Below are 16,917 nucleotides of genomic sequence, written 5' to 3'. Positions count from 1 at the left end.
GTTGTAATTTAACAGTATCCTGTGAGATAATCTCTTACTTCTTGTCGTCTTAAGACTTCCTGGGCATTTGAAAAGTGGCACCTTGTAGATGCAAAAGCAATGAGCAAATAAAAATACCATTACTGATTTTTTTTTTGAGGGATATAAAGATGGGACTTCTCCTGCTTCCAGTGAGAGCACTTACATTAATTCCAGGGAGAAGGGCTTGGTCCTGGTTCTTACACAGGACTCAAGATCTCTGTAAGAAGCGTGCTTTGTTCAGTAGCCTGCATAAGCATTGCACTGTCAATCCAGAAATCTTACCACAGAATAAATGTCCACAGTTGGTTTCTACTGGGAAAGTAGCTGTCTGGAGACAGATGGGACAGCTGAAGTCACTGTGATTACTAGGTTGCCAAATTTGGAGTGATTCCTGGAAAAGAAGTAGTACAGAGTCTTCAATAAATTAGTATTTTGATTGACATATCCAGTTAATTAATAACAATTTACTATGATTAGCAGAGAGTCACAGAAACTAAGTATAGATGTCACACATAACTAATAGTTACCCCAGCAGATAATGAAAATTAGGCAAAAAGAAATGAAGTGCTTTGTGTAATCCTACAGAAAGAACCAGTGTCAGAGTAAGATCATGCTGCCATGTTTCTGCTTCCAGTGATCTATCCACATCCCACTGGATAATGTTTATGTTGTGAAAGCCAGTCAAGTTTGAACCACTGGCTTGTCTAGCTGTCATTATTAGTCAGCACCCGAAGTCTATCTTGGTAGCTTTTGGATCTTTTTTCCTCCTTCTTTGTAGTCATGTCTATGACTTAAATGCACAAAAATAAAGTCCAGTGCATTCTCTGCCTTCCTTGGGTGGCAGAATGGTATCCTTAGTGTGTACCCTAGGCTATGTAGCAAAAAGACTCCTTTATTTAAGTAAATAAATTGCTTCCAAACAATCCTTTCCTTAGCAAAATCTGTAATTAAGAATAATATTGAGCTTTGTTTTTGGACCGAGAAGATAAGAATTTTGTAAGCCTCTGAAATGCTAGAGGCATTTTGAAGCACATTTGTATTATAATATTCCTGTAGGGGAGAGGCTGAAGGATATCTTTGCTCCTAAACTGTTGCCTGAAAGCAGTAAAAATCTATTTGGCGGTATATTTGTCTATGCCAGGATTGTTTGATACAGTGGGAGATAAAAAAAAGTTCTTATTTTAGATTGATTTCTTACCACATTGAAAGTTTTTGCTACCTTTATTATGATGCGTTAGATAATCTGTAATGGATGATGGACCTGCCTACTTAGCACACCATGGAGAAACTTGCATTTGACCATATGTTTGATTGCCATAACCGCAGTGAGATCAGTCTTTGAATAATGTGGTAGTGTCCTTTCTTTCTCAAGATAAAGTTATTTCAATGTTTCTATCAGTTCAAGAAACAGAGGAGCACTTCTGAAATTGGGAGGGAACTTCCAAGGAAGTTCCTCCACTTCCAAGACAGAGTCTTGAAGGTTAATGACTGTCCTCCACTGCCTACCTGTTCAGCGAGGGTCAACAGGAAATGGCCTCAATTACAGTTTTGTGTTTTGATCAAAAATGGATGAACTTCACATTTCTTAATGACCACAGAGGTCAGCATTATATGGAATGGGTATTATTTCTCCATTACTGGAGTGAGGTATTCAGATGAGCTGATGGCAGTCGTTGGGATTACAGTATCATTTTATGCTTGCTGTCCCTTGTTGCCCAATTTGGATTGCTTATTTGTTTTTCCAGTACCTGACTGGCACCTGTCTACATGATGGATCAATGAATACACTTCCAAGTATTTGACTACAGAAGTTTTTATAAAGAGAAAATGGAAGAGATTCTATATTTTGCATGTCAAATACTAGAAGATCCAGAGTGACTGTGAAGATTCATTTGACAGTACACAAAGATTTTTTAAGTAATAATAATTCCAAGAAAGAAGAGAGGTCGTCATGTAGGTCTGCCAAATGAGTGATCAGGAACCCAGGTCTCTTGCCAGAGCCATGTCTATTATTATGAGTTCACCAAATTAGTAATTTTAAATCAGCACCTTTAATACCAGTCTTTCCTTCCTGTAATGAGGATCTGTAAATAAGAAGAACCAAAGGTTTTAAAACAACGTGCCATAACTACTGGGAAAAGTCTTTCTCCTTTACTGTTTGTGAAGTTATAAATGTATTTGTTTCTGATTTTCAACAGAAAAAATTAACCTGCTGAAGGCATTTACATTGTTTTCAGCTTTTCCTCTCTATGCACTGATAAGATTATCTGCTGCTGAGGTAATAACCACACAAGAGCCCAATGATGCTGGGATGACTGGATATGAATAACTAAAATACAACAATGATCAGACAGGTGAACTCCAGGCAAGCAGGTTTTAACACAATGATACTAAAATTCATACGGCACATCACATTCCTATACTTTGACTTCCCATGCAATACTGACAGGGTACTTGCAGATTCAGAAGCGCATTATTTCAACTGATACAAGCTGTAATAGTTTTCATCAGCTGAGGAACTGCCCCAGAGCACGCAACCGTTGTGTTTGTAAACACTGGATACATGACATAAGCCGATTAGGTATCTGCTCTTTATTTTTGCAAAGTAATAACACACACATTTCTTTAGCTTTGTCTCATACAACAAAGGGAACGAAATGTGTTTCTGATTATGCAATAGATACTGAGTCAAGGGAAACCCAGCATTCCCAGACCATAACTGATGGAAATTTTGAAATGCTCTCTTGCCCTCTGCAACCTCAACAAGTTGAAATCGCTTGCGTATTTTGTATTAGAATGTGTTGTACAATAATTAACTTACTATATGACTCCTAGGGGACAAATGATTATAGTTTTTTTCCAGATGACTCATCTTCTGACTTAATGAGCAAGTCTGCAGAAACAGAGTTTGTGCTGTTCAGAAAATAGGAAAATTGAATGTTGCTGTGTTGCCATATGATACCAGTTCTGGCTGCTGAGACTTTGAAAATGCTCAAGGTCTGCTCTCTGACCACTTGAGTTAGAGTCAGGACTCTATGAATTATAGCAAAGAACCAGGCAATGATTCTATAATAATGACACTAGGTGAAGAGTATGTGCATGTATACAATGAAGAAAACCCATTCAAACCCAGTACCGTGAAGTTGCATTTTTTATTTTCACATAAGCTGTCTTTTACTGAATGAAGCAAGGTGGGAAACTCGACCAGCTCTTGCAGTATGACTAACAGGTGCAGACTGAGAGGAAAAAAAATACGCAGTTCTTTACATATGCAGTTAAGCAGTGGACATCCTTATGGATGCTAGAAATTTCTGAGTTCAACAGGTACTGGGCATCAGGTACTACTAAATGCCAAGGCAGTACCCCTGACTGAGGAAGTTCCTGAACCATAAATTGCTAGAGAATGAATAAATATTCTGGGGAAGCATCATTCATGTTTCTTTATTCTTCTGTAGGCATCCAGTGCTGCAGAGAGGGCAAGATGGCCCTAGTTTGACCTAGTATAACCATTCTTAAATTAATAGAGCATTTTGAGGGAAAAAGAGACTTGGAGTCACCTTCAGCAAAGATACCAGTTGCTTAGTCTTGTCCTGAGTAGACAGGCTAGGAAAAACATGCCAAATCTTTCATTTCTTTTTAATAGATTATATGCATATAATCAAATTTCTGATTTATTTAGTCCAAGCACTCAAAATGGTGTTCGAGTTGGCTTTATCCTACTTATAAGGGGACCGCCCAGCTGGATCTGATAGAAAGAAGACAGATGATATCTGACATAGCCAAGTCTGCCAGAATTAATTTACCCCTTCCAAAATCTTGAGCCAGCCTTTGAACATTTGAACTAGCAGACTGAATTAAAGATTGAAGTAGTGATTATGGCAGTTAGTATTTTGTGTCATGAGGCTTTGAGTTTTTGATGGCATTAAACAGTCTTAACAAAATAAAATATTTAGTGTGACTTTGCCTAAAATGACAGATTTTTAGGGAGCTTCCTTCCTCTCATACAATACTTCTACATGTAACTACAAAAAGTACTTAAAATTGTGATTCCAATGCCCATCCAGAGGGACCTTGACAGGCTTGAGAGGTGGGCCCATTCCAACCGCATGAAGTTCAACAAGGCCAAGTGCGAGGTCCTGCACATGGGTCGGGGCAATCCCAAGCACCAATACAGGCTGGGTGGGGAATGGATTGAGAGCAGCCCTGAGGAGAAGGACTTGGGGGTATTGATTGATGAGAAGCTCAACATGAGCTGGCAGTGTGCGCTTGCAGCCCAGAAAGCCAACCATGTCCTGGGCTGCATCAAAAGAGGTGTGACCAGCAGGTCGAGGGAGGGGTTTCTGCCCCTCTGCTCTGCTGTGGTGAGACCCCCCTGCAGTACTGCGTCCAGCTCTGGGGGCCCCAGGACAAGAGAGACATGGAGCTGTTGGAGCGAGTCCAGAGGAGGCCAGGGAAATGATCAGAGGGCTGGAGCACCTCTCCTATGGAGACAGGCTGAGAGAGTTGGGATTGTTCAGTCTGGAAAAGAGAAGGCTCCAGGGAGACCTTATAGCACCTTCCAGTCCCTGAAGAGGCCTACAGGAAAGCTGGAGAAGGATGTTTACAAGGGCAGGGAGTGACAGGACAAGGGGCAATGGCCTTAAGCTGAAGGAGGGGAGATTTAGATTAATCTCCTCACCTTCCCTGTGAGGGTGGTGAGGCACTGGCACAGGTTGCCCAGAGAAGTTGTGGAGGCCCCATCCCTGGAAGTGTTCAAGGCCAGGCTAGATGGGGTTTTGGGCAACCTGGTCTAGTGGAGGGTGTCCCTGACCATGGCAGGGGGTTGGAACTCGATGGGCTTTAAGGACCCTTCCAACCCAAACCATTCTATGATTCTGTGATTCCATTTAACATTGTAGGCTAGAAACTTCGGGAGTGCCCATAGAAGTTACTATTTCATAGCTTTGTATTTGGATCTTGGTGTCTATCATCTCGCTTTTGAAAAGCCCAGGCATAGCTGATGCCGTACTGACACTGTAAAGCAGCTTTGATGAATAAAAAGGGGACTATGGAAGCAGTTTTCTATGTAGCATACAGAAATTATGCTCCTGTGCCAGGAGCATCTCTGCTTTGGGAGAAGTGGAGCAAAGTTGCAGCATTTGTCACCAGAAACATCATGTTCCAGTGACTGTTGATTAGCTGCAGTCAAATTAGGGAGTGCCACAATGTATAGTACAGAAAACCAAGTTTGGAAGTTCCTTCAGGATTCATACAGGTCACACTGGTGAGGTTTGAAATGAGTCTGTTCCCAAGTCTAAGGACAGAGGGAAGCTGAGGAATTCCTCATACTTTACAACCACAGTACTCCCATTGTGTTATATGAAGGAAGACAGCCAGGTCAAGATTTTATGTATGATTTTCTTAATACTATTTTTAGCACCTAATATCAGCTTTTGTCTAAGATTCATCTTTTTAAAAAAAAACCTAAAATATTGGTATTTTAGCCCATATGTTCTTGGGAATCACACTACAGTCAGCATGGGAACGTTAAATGTATAGTCCAGTAGAAGTCAGTTTACTTCATTTGGAAGAAGTGGGAAAAACCCCGCCCAAAGTTCAGAAGCAAATAATTCTGAAAAATAGACTTAGAATCCAAAGATTCAGAGAAAGCCTTACACTCTGCCACCTCAAATTTTAGGTGCCACAATATCTACCTTTTGGCTATCCTCTCCACCATGAATTCCCTAGTCCAGCGTTAACCTCCTGAGCACCTTATACAGCACAGAGAGAGACTGAGACATGTAGGGATTATACCCAAATCACCCAGGCCAAGTACTGGACATGCCTACCACGAGCCAGTGGTAATACTAAACACATAGGTAGCCTCAGCATTTGCAAGGAAAAGCCGATCATGTTGTGAAGCTGTGGGACCCAGCATCCTCTCAAGTGCACAGGAGTATTCTCTGAAAGAACTGGGCAGGGCTCAGCATTTCGAAGGAGCAGCACTGGTCACCTTTTAAATAATTCTCAGCGTGGAATGTTTTCACCCACGTAGGGAATGCTGGCGTAGTGCTTTCACTGACCGAAGGGATTCAACCCCTGTGTCCAATGGGAAAACCCTCACCACCAAACTAGCAGTTTTCACCAGACCACATGCCTGAAGTAGCTAACAGACATAAACTGACTCCCTATGTAAAAAGTACTGAGGGAAAATGAACCCCCTCACGAACTAGCAGGAAAATACTAAGTTGAATGTACTGTGACATATATGCTTATATATGACACAAATGGCTTTTGAAGGCTTACATTAAGATTATAGGAGTTGCAATGGATGATGATGTACAGTGCTTCATGTCAAATTTTAAATTTGCTGGTTGGCAAAGACCATGGGAAGTTTACATGTTTATATTTAAATACAGTTTTTTTCTAAAATCAAGTCCCTATGTTTGTATTCCTTTCTCAGTGAGCACCACGGGTGTTACTTGCTTCTGGGGTCAGATTTGCAAAAGAATTCTCTGTGGAGTTACCTCATCAGGAGCCAGGCTTCCAAGCTCTTGATGCCCAGAAGTTCCCTAAATGACAGTCAGATTTTTGAGAAAAAGGACATTTTTTTCAAATCTGGACTCATCTTTTGGCTTAAAATGAAAGCTGAGCATTTCAGAAAATGATTCTAGTAGAACTCTGCAAACTCAAGCCTATTGTACTAAAGTGCCACCACTAGATTTGATACATTTTTAATACTTGCATGCAAAAGGAAGGCATGAAAAAGTAGTGATCAGATTGCTGATTATGGGTTTAAGCCTTTATCTCTGTGACGCAGCTCAGCTCATGACAACTTTCAGTTTTACCACAAGGAAATTTAGTTTTAAAGCATCAGTGATGAATCCATTCTCATCAGCATGTTTGAAGAAAAGGAATTAAAGTTTTAAAAGCACTTAGCAGATTTGAGTGCTAACAAACATTTGTTCATTTTTCCATGAACATGTGCCATTATTTAGAAGTAAAAGAGACCTTGCTTTGAGGTTTAAACTTGTTACAAAGGCATGACACAGGGCGAGCTCTTGATCAGATTGCTGTGATAGGTGAGCAGCTGCTCCGTGTCTCAATTACAAGGCCAATTAAGATGATCAGGGAGGATACACTGGACAGCTCATTATGTCACAATGCATATTTAACATAATCACAAGCAAATTAAAAATATGACATTTTAAAGGGAAGAATTGATTCATGCAAATTTTCCAAAAATAATGATTAAAAGTATAAATAAATACTTCAAATATTTATTAATAATAATTCTAATGAACACTTCCTACCGTGGTTCAGAAGACCTACATAAAGTTTGGCTTACCATTCCTCTTTCCAGAAATGTTTGAGACGAGCTGAGCAGGTTACACCAGCTGACACTGTTGGTGTGGAATCATTCATTAAGGCCAGCTATGCATCTTTGTCAATTATTAACTTAGTTGCCCAATGGCAAGGGTCTGTCAGGTTTTCTAAATTCTTTCCATGAAACAAACGTGGTGGGTTGGGTTTTTTTCCCCCCTCAAATAAAGCAAATCTGCTAAAAAAAGCAGAGGACTTCTGGAAAAAAACCCCAACAGCCCTCCCTTTCTAAAACACCTAAATAAATCTTCTCACCCCAAAAGATGTTTAACATAATTGAAAAGATACTTGAACCTAACCAAAAAATTGCATTACTATTTTTAAATATTAACTTGATCAAGGGCGCACTACAGGTATTTTGATCATCTGATAGAGTAGCAGCTTATCAGTACTGTTGTGAAACAGGCTTAAAACTTGCCAGACACTTGTACTACTTTGGAATTGCATAACTGCAGAATTTGCTTTTCTAACACAATATTGTCCAATTAATCAAGTGAAATGTAGAATTGAAGCAAAAATTCTAACATGCTAAAATAATTTTGAAAGATGGGCATATATACTTCATAAGGTATTTATCCTTTGTCATGGTCTATGGTCCTTAAGAAAGGCTTGATTTCTTTAAAGATGTTCTCCAATTTAATGCAGCAAAATGAATATGGAAACCTGTTAAGGGCTTGGTTTTGTGCAGTGTTAACTATCCTGATCCTGATTCATCAAGGCATTGAAGCACATGCCTAATTTTCAGCCCTCAGGTAACACATAACCTATTATGGAGGGTGGAGTAGGAGTCAGTAATATTGGAATAGAAATACACTTAGAGCAAAAATAATGCCCCTGGCATTCCTGCTGAAGCACTGATAAGCTAAACAAAGCACTTTTCAAAGACTAATAACCGGATGGGATTTGTAGCATAAACAATGCTCCTTGTTAGTCACCAGTCCCCAGGGCATCTTCCTCACTTTGTTACAGATAAATTGGCAACAAATGAAATACTGTATGTGATTTCCTGCCCTGGGTATGCATGCGTGCTTGCATGCCAGTGTGATAGCTGTCATTTATTATTTATCCAAGTATGTATACAAATCTACAATGTGATTTAATTACTTATTAAAGGTGCCAGACTGACAGATGCAGAAGCTGGAGCCATTTCTTAATCCAGAGAACTGACACAGTATAAGCAGTGCCATCCTTTCCAGGCTGTCCTAGTAAAATGCTTCACCCCGATGGACTCTCCAAATGTCTGAGCTCTTTCTCTCTAACCTTTTCCCAGCTACTCTGCTCAACATGTTAAATTCATAAAGGCTGCTAACAAAGATGTCATTTATTCCTGTGATTTTTAGACAGGAATGTTTATACACTGGAAAATTGGTTTGAACACATTAAATCTATTTTAGCTAGCTCGAGCATTTGATTAGTACTAAGTCAAAAAAGGATCAGAATGGTTTTAATACAGAGATGAAACCCCCTCTAACTAAATAATAGCAAAAAGATTATAAGACATTTTGTAAAGGTGAAATAAGCCCAGAAGTTTTCCTTTTACTTGCCAGGAGCTGTATGCATAGTGCTATGACTCTTTTGCACTCACTTAATGCCCTTCTCTAACAGACAACGCTAGTCTTGGAAACAGGATGCTAAATCATGCATTGTTTCAATACGCAGGATTTTAGGTCGATTTTTTTATGTCACTCTAAACCTGTTATTGCTCAGTTACCATCATGGTTCAAAGCACTTTCCCCTTCCCCCAGGCACAGCTAGATGCAGGACAGCCGGGAATCTGCAGTCTTCTTGCACTTTAATCAGTGGCAAGTCTTTAATGGGGAAACTGAGATTTTTATTAGGCTTAACTTCTTGAATTTGACCATACCTATCTGCCAGAGAAAGATGCTAAAAAACAGCAAGGTTCCCATCACATGGCTCCAGAATATTTTGAGAAGGATAAGGGCCGCAAGACAAATCTCTTAAACTTCTATGAATCTATATGTTAAATCAGTAAAAACATGATTGCCCAAGGCCAGTCATTCCTATTGTTTTGCTTTTTTGGCCCCAATACATGCTTGCAAGTTGCTTTTCTGATCCATTTTGTCTCATTGTGGGTTGGGCTTTTTTGGTGCTAGATCTTTAGTTGAGGCCTTAAAGCACAACTACAGTGCAAGTAATACTGTTTACTGATAATAAGTTTTGGCTTTGGAGTTTGAGCTGGCAAACACTTAACCTGCCTGAGTTATTTTGCATAGTCAAATAATCCCATCAAATGCCAACCAGTCGTATTATTGCATTATTAATTCCCAATTTTACAAATAAAGTTTCTTATTCTACTTGACAAAAGCCTACCTGGCCAAAAATTTGGCCTAAGAAGTATAAAGATGGGATTGAGAAGCATAAAGATGTGAAGTAACACCTCTTGGCACTGTTTTGGAGCAGAACCTACGTAACGGCGTTTGACACAAAGCAAGGGGTTTTCGGCTGAGATGGAGTTTTGCATTATGAGCTCTCAGCGTGTCCCAGCTGTGACCTAATTCCATCCTGGGATGTAAGAGTGGTGGCTGCTGGCTGCTGGATATGTAGGCAGGCTTCACAGTGTTCTGCTAAAATGAGTAGCTGAGCTATCAGAACACTGTGAACCTGGTTCCTATGCAAAAGCAAAACATGTCAGAGCAACTGTCAGTGAAGAGCATCAGGAAAGCAAGAGAAAAATCTCTCTAAATGGAAACATAAGTGAACAGCTAGTAAAATCAGACAATTGTAACTTTTATCCTAAAAAATTATGCAAGTGCAAAATGTAATTTTGTTATAAATGCCAATAAAAATAATTGTAACCTGCCTGGCACTGCTTAGAGTGAGCAATCTGTTAAAAAGAGGCTCGACCCCCCTGCTGTAGGAGTTGGCTTTCACTCTTCAGAATATGCTATATCAAGAGAACCTTAAAATATGAAAGAAAATTTGTTCAAAACTTTTAGGCAAATTGAAGCTTATTTTCAAAGAAAAATATTGATATAAAAAGGATGGGAAATCTGAACTCAGTTTTGACAGGTGCATACTAACTTGCTTATTCAACAAATAAATGTTGCGGTATCAGAACAATTCATCTTATGCTTTACGTACCTGTAGCTATTCTACTCTGTTCAGTTATGGTTGGGGTTTAGATATTTCTGTGTTACTTAGTAGCAAGTGATAGCTATGACATTTTCATCTAGTGTTTCTGTTTTTGAACACAGACTTTTCTTCTTCAACTAGAGAATACTATTTAAACACTCCTTTTAAAAACACATCTTTTAGTAATTTTTTCACACCAACTTATAGATGTTGAGAAAGGAATACATTGCCCTGCCTTTTCAACGCACCTGTGGAAACAGGATTTGAAAGTGTGAATGTGGATTTGTTTGCGACAAATACATTGCTGTCATGGTTCATATCCCAGTACTGAATTTTTTTGTTACTGGCACCAACTGAAATTGTATATGAGACATGTAATACATGTGAACTTGTAAAGCCAGGAGCTACTACCATGACAGTGCAAGCAGTTCCATGATGTCAGTTAATGTCAGCTAGCTAATACTGGAATTGCTAAAGCCCACTTTCACTTGTGACCTTGTTCACTGAAAAAAAGATAAGAGTACCAAAATAGAAGTGCAGATATCTGTGCGAAAGTAAACAAAAAGCCAGAAATAGAAAAGCATAGATACGAGGTTGACAAATGTTAGAGAAACAACCGAGGCAGCAAGAGAGTGTGCTAGGAGGGAGGGTTACAGTGACAAAGGGAGGTCTTGTTGAGGAGAAATGATGTCATAAAGGTGTACATATTTTATCTTGCTCAAGTCATTGTTCATAAAAGTTCCCTATTCTGAGATATTTCCCTAGGATAATCAAGGTAGATCATTCCTTAAAGATGTTAACCATTTATTCTCCTGCTGTATGAAGCCGAAAGGTACAACTACAAAGATCTAGTCACAATCTTTTTTATAAATGTAGGCAGTTAGTTTTCCACCTCTGACCTACTTTGTTTCCAGTATAGCTTTTTATTGAATTTAATGAGATATCACAACTTTTGGCTCTGTGGCGTTATTTCCCCCTTTTCTCTTACACACCCCCCCCCCCCCCCCCCCCGGGAATTACATTATACTGAAGTAGAGATACTCTGTCATTCTCTGCATTCATCTTTTCTAGTTCTTTAAGGAGTGACCAGGTAAGGTAGTCCTCATACAGTCCATCTTGTCTTTTTCTTTTTGATCCTGCAAAGTGAATTTCCTTTCCCCAGGAGAATGTAGACAATGGACTGGCCAGAGACACTCGCATAGATAATTTAAAAAGAAGCCACATCTCTGCAGACCCTGTGGCTCTGAAGAGTACTAAGGCAAGTAACTTAACAATTGCTTCAAATCAAGTCTGAGCAGCCTCTCTGTCCAGTCAGCTCCTTTACCCATCTCTTCTTTCTCTAATAAATAACTGGCTACGGAAACCCTACGAGGTTTTGTTTATTTGTCTTAGGGATTAGATTACCAATAGAGTCCTATTGCAATTTAGTATTTTCTGTAATAAAATGTGAACTGCATAGCTCATGTTAGCAATATTGTTAAAGTAACATGTTTCACTTTATCAATGTCTACTTCACTGACATAGGATAAACCTTAATCAGTATTTGTAAAAGTACTTGCTATTTTTTTCTGAAACTACTATAATAAACTAAATATTATTATTCTCTGTAACAGGTGTAGATGTAGTTGTACTCTATATAAACTCACTGTATCACATGGGCTAAAATAACTATACCTCAAAGTTTGTAGCCAACGACCCCAGAGATTACTCCAGTCAAAACTAACTTCATTGTAAGACAGAGTAGAAATGCCAGTCCAAGCCTTCATAGTTTTAATGAGATGGCTGTTTCTTACCACCATTAAGTCTGTGTGGATCAAAGAAAATGTTCATTGAGTTAAGATGTGCTAAGGAAAGTGTAAAGAAGAGAATAAACTGCTCAGGAATTCCAGGAATCCCACTGGCTTAAACAGTCTTTTATTAAAAACAAGTGTTCTCATAGTTGAATGACTTCCAAGAAGGGCCTCAAGTGATGAAAGTATTTCCATCTAATACGAAAATACTTGAAAGATGCTTATTCCATGTGAAAATATTTCCACCTTTCAGAAAAGCCTGAATAAAAGACTCCTTCGATGAATATACTCTCATACAAGGTTTTCCTTTTCAGAATTAATATACAAAATATCCAGAATTCCTATTGTGTTGGGTTTGCGTGGCAAGGTTTTGGTAGTGGGGGGGGGCTACAGGGGTGGCTTCTGTGAGAAGCTGCTAGAAGCTTCCCCTGTGTCTGATAGAGCCAATGCCAGCCGGCTCCAAGACGGACCCGCCGCTGGCCAAGGCCAAGCCAATCAGCGCCTCTGTGATAACATATTTAAGAAAGAGAAAAACAGTTAGAGAGAGCTTTTGCAGCCGGAGAGAGGAGTGAGAAGATGTAAGAAACTCTGTAGACACCAAGGTCAGTGCAGAAGGAGGGGCAGGAGGTGCTCCAGGCGCCAGAGCAGAGATCCCCCTGCAGCCCGTGGTGAAGACCATGGTGAGGCAGGCTGTCCCCCTGCAGCCCATGGAGGGAGGATGAGGGGGTGTAGAGATTCCACCTGCAGCCCGTGGACGACCCCACGCTGGAGCAGGTGGAGGCACCTGAAGGAGGTTGTGGCCCGTGGGAAGCCCACGCTGGAGTAAGCTCCTGGCAGGACCCGTGGAGAGAGGAGCCCATGCCAGAGCAGGTTTGCTGGCAGGACTTGTGACCCTGTGGGGGACCCACGCTGGAGCAGTTTGCTCCTGAAGGCCTGCACCCTGTGGAAAAGACCCATGCTGGAGCAGTTTGCTCCTGAAGGCCTGCACCCTGTGGAAAAGACCCACGCTGGAGCAGTTCATGAAGGACTGTAGCCCGTGGGAAGGACTCACGTTGGAGAAGTTCGTGAAGGACTGTCTCCCATGAGAGGGACTGCATGCTGGAGCAGGGGAATGATGAGAGGAGTCCTCACCCTGAGGAGGAAGAAGCAGCAGAAACAACATGTGATGAACTGACCGTAACCTCCGTCCCCCTGTGCTGCTGGGGGGGGCGGAGGTTGAAACTGGGAGTGAAGTTGAGCCCAGGAAGATGGGAGGGGTGGGGGGAGGTGTTTTAAAATTTGGTTTTATTTCTCTTTCCTCTACTCTGTTTTGCTTAGTAATAAATAAGATGAATTTCCTCTCTAAGTTCGGTCTGTTTTGCTCGTGATGATAACTAGTGAGTGATCTCTCCCTGTCCTTACCTCGACCCATAAGCTTTTCATTATACTTTTTCTCCCCGTCTAGTGAATGAGGGGAGTGATAGAGTGGCTCTGGTGGGCACCTGGCCCCCAGCCAGGGTCAACCCACCACATCTACTCTTTCGATAATGAATGGATCATAGTGACTTTCATCTCCTATAACAGCCAAAGTATTTCAGAATATTTTACAAAATAGATACTTCAGTTACATAGTGAAAAATTTTACATTCATCATCATGACATTGCTCCCATTTCCCTCAGGGCATAATTGACTTGGAAAGTACCCTAGAGCATCTTCAGAGAAAAAGCAATGGGATCTCCTTCAAACACAGGAGACACATTGACAGAGCACAGTAGTCAGTTGTGTTGGCTAACTATGCAGTATAGACATACTCCATATACCCTATATCATCCCATTCCCCGCACCCCTGCCTAAACCACCACCAACAGTACCTCCTGCCCTCACCAAAAATCATACAAGGGCATAGACCTGAAACACTGTGAAATGGTCAGCTATCCCAGTAGTATTTCAGCCATCAGGAATGTCTCTTTTTACTGTTCCTGTTTTTATCTCCTCAAGCTGTTTTTCTCAGAAGTGAGGAGGTAAGCCAGCATCATGTGCCCAAACAGCTCCTTTTCAGATCATGGTAAGGTTTTTCTCCGTACCTCAACCATCCTTGCTCTGCGAGTTGCTACTCTTGTAAAATGCAATTGATGGTAAGATTGGAAAGCAATAATGAAATAAGCTGTTCCCCCCCCACCCGGACCTTCTTACACCTGAATGGAGTAAGCAATGGATTGGTATGACTCTTACAGCTGACACAGGTGTCTTGGGTAACTGTAAGGGGCGATCAGGCCCTGGGGGTAACGCAGTAATCACAAGACCATGAGTGCTAGTGACCTGCAGTTTTTGGAAACCTGGTCTGTCTCTTGTGCAATCAGGAAACACAAGCCTGCACGAGACCGGCAAGGTACTGATAATCTTGAGCCAGTCAAATAACGTGAGTTCACGTTAGAATCATGATGTGGGGGTTTTTTTCTTCTATTTTATGATTTTTAGGTGTTCAGTTATGCTGAATGATCTTTATTTGATTATAGTAACTTCTAAATTGGCCACATTTGGGGAACAAACAGATAGCCAATGCCTTTTTCATGAAAATATGTAACTTCCAATACAGACAGAGCTTAATTCAAAAGGAAGCAGGAGTCTATGTGCCAGGAAGATAATAAGAGACTATGACAGGATGTGAAGGGACATGTGGCCTAGGGAATACAGCAGGTATAAAATCAGTTTGTATTGCCTAATAATTAACTGCACATATTTTGGTAATTGGTTAGTTTCTAGTTATTGCATCTGAAAAATGCAAATATGCCTCAGCCCCACAGAGCATCATGAGGCTTATTTGATGTTTCTAAAGCTTTTGTAAATGCTCGGGAAGTGCAGACTTCCATAAATCGTATCAGCCAAGCTACAAAATGTGATGGAAAAGCTGAGGATCATTTTTCATCTCATATATTCTAATGAGGAGAAATGTGCAACTTAGTTACATAACTAACCACCAAGTGTCACTGTTCAGTATTTTTACATTCTGATGTCTTTGTTCCCAAGTGCTTAGAAAAATCCCTTTTAGTTGTAGTCCTGCAAGTGAGGATTTTCCAACAAGAAGAATAATGTTTTTAAACTACAGGAGACATGCACATCTGTCACACAAGGTACAGGAAAACTCAAGTGTCTGGATATGGGGCTTTCTTGAGCAATCCACCAAGTAATGTCTGAACTAAACATTGTTCATATCACTGGATATAATAATGTAAGTCCCATTGAAAATAATAATAAAAAACCACCCTTAGGAGTAATTTTATTTTTAAGCCTAGCAATTTAAATTATTGCAGCAGATGCCATTGTTCTTTTTTGCTAAGGTAGACAACCCTTACTGAGAGATTGTCAGATGCTTTGTCAAGAAGGCAAAGGACACGCTATCAGAAAGAGTGAACACATTTTAAGTGAATTCCTATTCTGAGAAGTAATTTAATCTGGCTTTAAAATGTAATAACAGTGAACATTAGACATCAGGAGATTGAACCGCAGTCCTGGTATGAGGTGCCAAGCTAGTCTTCCCTGTTTCTAGAACGTCAATATGTCATAATCTTTGGCACAAAACCAGAATTTGCTAACAGACATTCACGTGAGCTACAGTTCATGAAGAAATTTTCAGCCAGGAATAAAAAATAAAAAAAACCCTACCTTATTCTACATAACTTACAAGGCTTCCCTTTGTTACTGCTTCCTCTGCCCCACAGCTGAACTCCACGCGCAGCTTGCCAGTGCTGTGGTGTTCCTGATGTGCCCCTGTGTAGCTGCAATTTGGAAGATGTAAAATAGCTGCACAGATTTCCACATATATTTGTATTGTCATTCTCTGTAGAACTCGGCATGCCGTAAGTGTAACGTTCCTCAGAAAGATCCTTGCTGTGTGCTAATACTGGCTTATCTGGGTGAGCACCCAAATCATTCAGTCAGCCATTTGACATGGATGCAACAGCCAGGAGCCCATAGGTGAGCCAATCTCATCTGACATAATCCCAGATTACCAAACCTGTACAGCCTGCCTTTTATTTCAGATGAGTGCCTCTCCCACAGATCTCAGCCAGCCTCTCTGCACTATCTACAATCTGTAACACCTTTCCAGCATAGGCAATCCTTATGAATAATAATTTCTAGATGCTTTTGAACGAGGAGCAACCCTGAAATGGAGGTATTAGGCCTTGGCTAGATCTGATTATGCCCCACCCTTCCCTCCTGTCTGCACTGTATAGCTCTTTAGTGTAAAACTGTTCTCTGCAGTATTTTTTGCATGTGTGGAAGATGACCCCCTGAAGCAATGTTGTCAGGGCCCTGCGTGCACTAATGGGCCTTTATGGCTTTACCTGGTGCCTCCACCCACATTCTCAACCCATGAGCCACTCTAAGCTCAGCCCTCAGCCTTCAGCTGAGTCACGGCCATGTCTGTGCCTGGCCAAGGACTCTACTGATTTGGACTCTGACCTGTGGACTGAATTCCCAGCTTGACCTCAGAACTGTCTTGTCACTGTGCACCTGCCCGACGATCATGGGACTGTGCCTGAATCTGATTAACCTTGCTGGGCCTGACCCTGACCAGCAGATTGCCTTCTGGGCTTTACTTTGTAGTTGCCTCATCACCATGAACTTCCCTGACCACCTGAACTCAGGGTTAAATGTGCCTGGACCTGC

The 16,917-nt window shown here is 40.8% G+C and overlaps 1 protein-coding gene across 3 annotated transcripts in view; it reads right to left on the bottom strand.

Moving 5' to 3' along the window:
- Positions 1-7,795, bottom strand: part of LOC104636122 (E3 ubiquitin-protein ligase RNF170) — a 36,293-nt gene extending 28,498 nt beyond the window's left edge. For 2 of the 3 annotated variants that reach the window (XR_012836483.1, XM_075759274.1), the window contains exons 1-2: positions 7,349-7,795; positions 304-412 (exon numbers count right to left, since the gene is read on the bottom strand). Coding sequence is in view for 2 of the 3 variants with exons in the window: in XM_075759274.1 (XP_075615389.1) it covers positions 304-412; positions 7,349-7,351 (112 nt within the window). In the remaining variant the exon portion in view is untranslated. The remainder of the gene's footprint in view (positions 1-303; positions 413-7,348) is intronic. The other variant, XM_010303185.2, reaches the window with a different exon arrangement.
- Positions 7,796-16,917: the final 9,122 nt, after the last annotated feature.

The sequence above is a fragment of the Balearica regulorum genome, chromosome 8, assembly GCF_011004875.1.
Source record: "Balearica regulorum gibbericeps isolate bBalReg1 chromosome 8, bBalReg1.pri, whole genome shotgun sequence".
Classification (NCBI taxonomy): Eukaryota; Metazoa; Chordata; class Aves; order Gruiformes; family Gruidae; genus Balearica; species Balearica regulorum.
The sequence above is the reverse complement of the archived record's forward strand: the minus strand, read 5'-3'. Positions and strand labels throughout refer to the sequence as shown.